The following is a 7,127-nucleotide window of genomic DNA, read 5'->3' as shown; positions in this document are numbered from 1 at the left end:
CAAGTATACAGTAGAGTATTAACTATCTGTTTTTTTCACATAGTTCCCTCTGAAGTTTCAATGTGACTAGCAGCTAAGCTGATGTAGTTTGACTAAACTGAGCATGTATTTCAAACAGCTCTGATATTACCCTTGGTATCCAAATACTCTTAATCTGAGAAAAGTCCTTTTTGCCATAAAATCAATAAGCATTAGTAGAGCTTTTGTTAAGAATCCTGTGATTGGAAGTTTTGGTTAACTTCACTAGCCAGGATGCAGAGTCATCATAGGAAAGGTAGAATAGTGAGTGCAGACAAGGCTCAAGAACATAATGCAGAACTGGTCTTCTGTCCGTTCTTGGCTGTTGATTGGTAAAGGGAATAGAGGCCCACTGTCCCCTCCACGGTTCACGAATACCCATGAAAGGTCTAATCTCTGAGATAGAATAGTTACGAATTTATATGTAACTGAATAGAGTATTACACTAAACGAAGGATTCCCAGTTTACAAACGTCTATGTAAACGTAATAATGTACAGATACACAAATATAAGAAAATATAAATATACATAATCACGATGACTACCTCAGTTCATCTGAACTCAGTAGAAGGGGCAGATTATTCTCTTTGGTAGAAGGACACGCCACCGGGACTTGCTCAGCTCATACGCACCCTGAAGGCAGTGGCACGGACACGGCAAATTTCACGTGGGGCTTCAGGCAACAACAAACTAGGCTGCCATTTGCTCCTCCTGCGTCTGTGCGTCTGCGTCTGTGTGTTGGATTCCAGACATCTCCCTGTAGATCTGGACAAGGACACTGAGGTTCAAATGAATAAAAGAGCCAGCAGAACCACTGGCCACCTTGTAGACCTGAGAACGAACAAAGGTCGACCCAAGGACAAAATTGGGGCATGAACTTCTTGCTGCTCTTTCTCCTTCTCCTCTCTTTTCCTTTTTGTGGATTTTTAAAAGAACCTTTTAAAGACACATTTTGGGTGTCCTTTGTTCCTGGTAAACACGCACATGCAGAGAGATAATGGAGAGGAGTGTGGGTTGACGATGGACTGACGGAAGGCCGAAACTGGGCTGGCAAATATAATTTTTATTGGCAAAAAAAGTCTGTGGTCTAAAGCACTTCTGAAGACTATTTATAAAAAGATTTCCCATTTGGTACCTTTAAAAACATTTTTTTAAAAATGTTTATTCATTTTTGAGAGTGGGGGCAGAGAGAGAGAGAGAGATACAGAACCTGAAGCAAACTCTAGGCTCTGAGCTGTCAGCACAGTGCCGAATGCAGGGCTGAAACCCACGGACTGTGAGATCATGACCTGAGCCAAAGTTGGACACTTAACCGACTGAGCCACCCAGGAGCCCCACCCATTCGGTACCTTTATTTTCTTTGGGGACATTTTACAAATTTCAGTTAGTTACCTAAATAAACTTGTGTCAGAGACCAAGAGAAGACCATTAATCTCATCTGCCAACAATGAAGCTAAGCCAGGAACTGAAATTTCCTTCCTCAGGGCAACAGTCAGGTGAAGATACCAGTCTGCAACCCTATCTCATCCAATCTAAACAGCATGACTGAAGATAGCTACTCAATATTCATGCCTCACATTCTTGATTTGACAGTCTGTCTTCTTCAGGGCATCTCATTTTGCACCGAATCTGAACTGAACTCAGGTAATAGAATAACGGTCTTGTCCGAAATCCCAAAGTTCTCTCAAGAAAACAGATGGAAATGGTAGTGGCCACGTGTTGATTTTTCACATGACGGAAAGAAGTCCTACAGCTGGAACTACTCGTTCTTTAAAGCTCTGAATCCTATTCAGTCTACTCACTAATAGAAGAATTTGCTGAAGAAGAGCTTAAAATACTGCAAACCTACCAGGCTCAGACTCCTCAGTATGGGGTTGGCATTCACAGAAATTTATAGTAATGCCAAAGTTAAGATTTTGCAGCAATATTTCTTTTTCTCTGGCCAAGTTTTAATATAAAATGTTGAGGAAAACTCAGCATTCATCCACTGTGTCTGCATGCTTTCGACTAGTTAACATGTTAAGAAAAGGATTGTGCTGTCCAACTATTAGTTTACTTGGAAAAGAAAAAATATTTGTCTATGAATTTGTGGATGAAATGTTTCCAAAAAGAAATTATAAATGGGCCTCTTTTTAGTTCTCTCCTATTATGAATGACAGGTTTAACATTCCTAGAAACCTTAAGAATATAATGACTACATCTTTAAAAGCCCCTAGGGATCCCTGTGCATTAACGTATCAGTCAGTAAATTATTATCTATAAATTAATCTTTCTAAGCAGATTTCTACCCCCCTTTAATTTGAAAGCTAAACTTGTGCGTCTCCACTTGAGCAACTTCATATCTGAAGAGCCTACATCTGTAAAAACATTTCTAATGAAAACACGAGGACAACCCCAGAGAAGCAAATAAAGTGAGATTTAAGTATATAGCAGCCTTCTTACAGTTACATTCCTAACAACAGTGGATTCGAACTTGATGCCAGATAGAGGCTATATAATACGATCAGTATTATATTCTTTTGGTTTCAGTGAGAAATTTAAGTGCTCACACCACCCTGTCTGACTGTGCCATTTACACCAAGATAGAGGAGTTACGGCTTGGTTTCCCGAATCACGGAAGCCGAGGGAAGCAGAGAGGAGGAAGCAGAAGGACTGCTCTAGAGCAGGGAGCAGTAAAGGGAAGGCTGGAAAGTCTGGGCTCCAATGCCAATGGTACAGTTGCCAAAACACAAGTATCAAAGATGGACTTCAATTTGTACATTCTGCCATAAGAAAAATTATTCAACCAGACTTTATTCAGCACTCTCACACAAATTACTTCATCAGTTGGTAAGCCCAACCAGTAATAAGACTACTAAGCCTAATTTAGGCAGCTAGAAATCCGCTGTGAAAAGTTCTCTCTCCAATTTGTTACGTCCGTGGTCTGGGCTATCTGCAAAATGAGACGCCAGTGTTGTTTTGTCTGGTTTTCTGTTGTTGTTGTTGTTTTAAGACAAGACATTAATTTTATAAAACCTGAACGTAATACAAGTTTCAAGGATCCTCCAGTTTACCTTTGGAAGGCAAAATGGAAACACAGTCATTAATTTCATTAATTTTCACTCCGGATTTTGTTAAGAAAGGTGCAACAGACATCTAACAGTGCACGTGATCAGAGAATGAGAAGATGGGATCTTCAAGGATGGCTTGATGGGCAACTCAGGTGTAGAAAACGTTCAGCATAACAACACTGGGTAGACAGATCGGAGGCAAACTTTACGGTTTTTAAACATTTTTTATAAAGATGTTTTTAAGTTTATTTATTTTGGGAGCGAGAGACAGCACATGCATGCGAGTGGGAAACGGGCAGAGAGAATCCCAAGCAGGCTCTGCAGTGTCAGCACAGAGCCTGACATGGGGCTCCATCTCAGGAACTGAGAACCTGATCTGAACCGAAATCAGGAGTCAGATGCGTAACCGACTGAGCCACCCAGGAGCCCCTCACCTTTCACTATTATTACTCATGACTGCTTTGGTAGGTGACTGATAGTAAGAGTTGAGCTGTCTTCATTGACTGACAAATGTTACACCCTTATTTTGGCCTTCTGCCTATTATTTAATACAACATCTGATAAAATGTTGTATACCATAGGAGCTGACTATAAAAAATTCCTCGGGTTTTCCAGTATATCCAGTTTTAAATACCAACTTTGGGGGGGCACCTGGGTGGCTCAGTCAGTTAAGCGTCCAACTTCGGCTCAGGTCACCATCTCGTGGTTCATGAGTTAGGGCTCTACCTCGGGCTCTGTGCTGACAGCTCAGAGCCTGGAACCCGCTTCAGATTCTCTCTGCCCCTCCTCCACTCACACTCTGTGTCTCTCTCGAAAATAAACAAACATTAAAAAAAAAATTTTTTTTTTTAAATACCAACTTTGGGACTTGATATATGAAATGTCCCCAAGAGTCAACTCCACAGTGACAGAAGGTACAGTAGCGGCTGCCAGGAACTGGGCAGAGGGGAGAATGGCAAAGAACTTGCTCATGCATATGGGGTTTCTTGTGAGGATAATGAAATGTTTTAGAATTAGTGATCGTTGCACAACTGTGTGAATATAATAATCACCGAATTGTATACTTTATACACTGGTGAATTTCAGGGGTGCCTGGCTGGCTCAGTCGGTTGAGGGATGGCCTCTTGATTTCGGCTCAAGGCATGATCCCAGGGTCAGGGACTGAGCCCTACATCCGGCTCTGGGCGGAATGTGGAGCCTGTTTGAGATTCATTCTCTCTCTCTCTCTCTCTCTCTCTCTCTCTCGCCCTCTCTCTCTCTCTCGCCCTCTCTCTCTCTCTCTCGCCCTCTCCCCTGCTCATGTGCACTCTCTAAAATAAAAACCACAGTGATTTTATGGTTGTGAATTATACCAGCAAAAAAAAAAAAAAAAAAAACAATCAAGTTAGCTATTCAGTCAAGCTGGACAAAGTGATAGCAAGAGGCCAAATTTTAAAATTCCACACAGAGCTACCAGCGGACCCCTTTTCAGACCAGAACAGGCAATGTGTTGTGGAAACTGAGAGATGAGATTCAGGCCGGGCAGTTGCTGGACACAGTAGTAAGTGGGCCAGAAAAGTCATGTGGTCACAGGAGACTGTTGTCTTCTCAAGCTGTCTGTGCAGTGCCTTGATACATCCTTCGATCCTACTCAGACTTCCACATCTGCCGGCACATCAGGAACTGAGGTCTACACAGAAATGACTGGGCTACACTGGGAAGGGAATTCTACACGCTTACACGGATGGGGCACCGCATGGACCTGGGAGATGTGACCCACCCTTCCCGTGCATGATAGGCCGGCCTCAGACGGGGAAACTAGACTCTCTCCATGTAGAGGGACCACGGACACCTAAAGGTCAATTTTATTTCACCCTAAAATATTGGATGGAAGGGCTGCCACTGGGCGCAGTAATGAGAAACGTGTTCGCCAATCCCCACATATTTATCTACTGTGGTTACACTCCCAGTCCCGACACTGATGCTAACTCAGTAAGGCGACCGGTGTTAACACATTCACGGACACTTACATATGAAATGGCTGTCGCTCAAGGACTCCAGAAAAGGTTTTACAGTTTCAGATGTTCCCAATTTTAAGAGACAGAAAAGCATCCGCGATGTAAGCATTTAAAAACCAAAAACACAAAGTGACTCAACGGGGAGTACCGAGTGCTTGCCGACCCTGTGGCGGAACAACAGTAACAGACTGCTCGGGATCTCCAAGAGACATCGGATTATGACTTTTATTTGTTAAGTGACAGAGCCAGAGGATGGCTTTACAGAAGGCGAAGTGAACCACACACCAGATGAGAAAAGTCCTTTTGTTTCTTTAAATCTGAGGCCCCCTCTAGTGTCTGAAAACAGTCACACACAGCACACAAAGCAGGTGAAGGCACAGTCACAATATTTTACCAGAGACCTTCCGAAATAACAACACTCCTGTTCCGTTCGTGGACATGAGTTAAAGAGAGAAAGGTTTAACCATAATTAATATTTCCGATTCCTGCTGTGATTCACCTAGTCCATATTCTCTCATTCAGAAATTTCTTTCTCTGTTTTTTACTGCTGGGTTGTTTTTAGAAGATGAATACTTTGTTATTAAGGAAACAAAATGAAACCTATAATGTGTGTTGGGGCTTTGCTTTTCCAAAAAATACACCTCCCTGAAAACAAGGGAAAATTATTTTCATGTTTCCCAACAGCCTGTTCTGCTTTTATGGAAGTTCTCGGTAAATGTTACCTATTTCCTGAAGTACACTTAAATTTATTGTATTTGGGAATCAGGAAATTTTAAACAGCATGTATTTTAAGACTCACATAATCTGTGAATCTGCTAACCAGCCTTTTGGGCACCCTGTAAAAGGAGGTAGAAAGTGTTGCTCTGAGGACAGATGTTGGCCATGAAGAAGACGTTGTATAGGAATTCTCAGAAGCTTCTATAGACAGGGCACTACATAAATCCAATGATTTCATCTCGTGTACTTTAAAAAGACTGATTAAGATTAGGGGGAGTAAAAAATAGCCGTTTTTCACTCCTCCTTTCTCAGCACGGGCCTTTGTGTCTGTTTGTCTGTTACATTAGAGGGTTTGGGTTAACAATGAGCATCAGTGTTACTGGAAGATAAAAAAATCCCTCTTTTCAAGAAAAGAAAACAACACAATCTTGAGCAGGAGATGGGCAGAGAAGACCTTTTAAAGCTAGTACTGTCATCTTCCTGCAAGATAATAGCACACGGAAAATTTGGAAATTCAATACTTGCTGAAACAAGTTTGCTCTGTATGAACTTTATTTACACAAATGACTGTTTTTGTCATTCAGTGTGTGTTATGGCTTCTCTGCATCGATCCTGTTTTCTGTTTTCAAACCTGTCCTTGGCAAATAGTTACAAGTTAAAAACACAGGCCATCTAACATGAGTTAAATAAAATTGGAGAGATCTCTATATTCAAATGAACAGGACACGGCTTTTTTAAAGTGCAACATAGACTCTTTTGGCTCGACATGAAAAATTAGGTAACTGGAAACTACCGTAGTCGTTTCTCTAAGAACAAATCTCACGAAAAGCTGTTCTGAAAGTTAGCCATGAAATCATAAATTATGGGAAATAATGAAAAGTCATTTAAAGTGAGTGTATAAAATGCAATGACAAATAAAACCAGGGTGGGAGAGGTAGCATAAGGAAAATAAAATCAAATAAATACTGTACAATAACATACAAAATTCTCCTTGTAAAAAATTGAAAATAGGTTTTTAAAACATCCATTTTCTCTTAAGAGTTTGACAATGAAATTAAAATTTAAGCCTGGAGTCTCTGTAAAGATTTTCCAAATGTTATTAATTACTGGCATTGTGTTTTGCCAAAACCTCTCTGATCTGTCGGTCTAGTTCGCTTATTATTCGATCCTCGTGATTATACACACCCGTCCGCATCAAAGTATCCCTTTCTTCTATGAGTCGAGTCAAATAATCATCCAAACCTTCTTCCAATGGGTTGCCACGTGGGCTGTCCATTTTTCCACTTGCAATCTCTCTGGAATCCTGGTACTGTTTTTGTTCTTGTTGCCTTAACCTGAGAAGTC

General features: G+C 41.2%; 1 protein-coding gene across 3 annotated transcripts in view; it reads right to left on the bottom strand.

The window, feature by feature from the left end:
• Positions 1-228: 228 nt before the first annotated feature.
• The window catches only part of CEP120 (centrosomal protein 120), a 79,338-nt gene continuing 72,439 nt past the window's right edge, over positions 229-7,127 (bottom strand). For 2 of the 3 annotated variants that reach the window (XM_060636262.2, XM_060636263.2), the window contains exon 21: positions 5,278-7,117. In XM_060636262.2, coding sequence (XP_060492245.1) covers positions 6,883-7,117 — 235 coding nt within the window. In that variant the 3' untranslated portion in view covers positions 5,278-6,882. Of the gene's footprint in view, positions 415-651; positions 785-5,277; positions 7,118-7,127 lie in introns of those variants that run through there. The other variant, XM_060636265.3, reaches the window with a different exon arrangement.

This window comes from Panthera onca, chromosome A1, assembly GCF_046562875.1.
Source record: "Panthera onca isolate mPanOnc1 chromosome A1, mPanOnc1 haplotype 2, whole genome shotgun sequence".
Taxonomy (NCBI): domain Eukaryota; kingdom Metazoa; phylum Chordata; class Mammalia; order Carnivora; family Felidae; genus Panthera; species Panthera onca.
The sequence above is the reverse complement of the archived record's forward strand: the minus strand, read 5'-3'. Positions and strand labels throughout refer to the sequence as shown.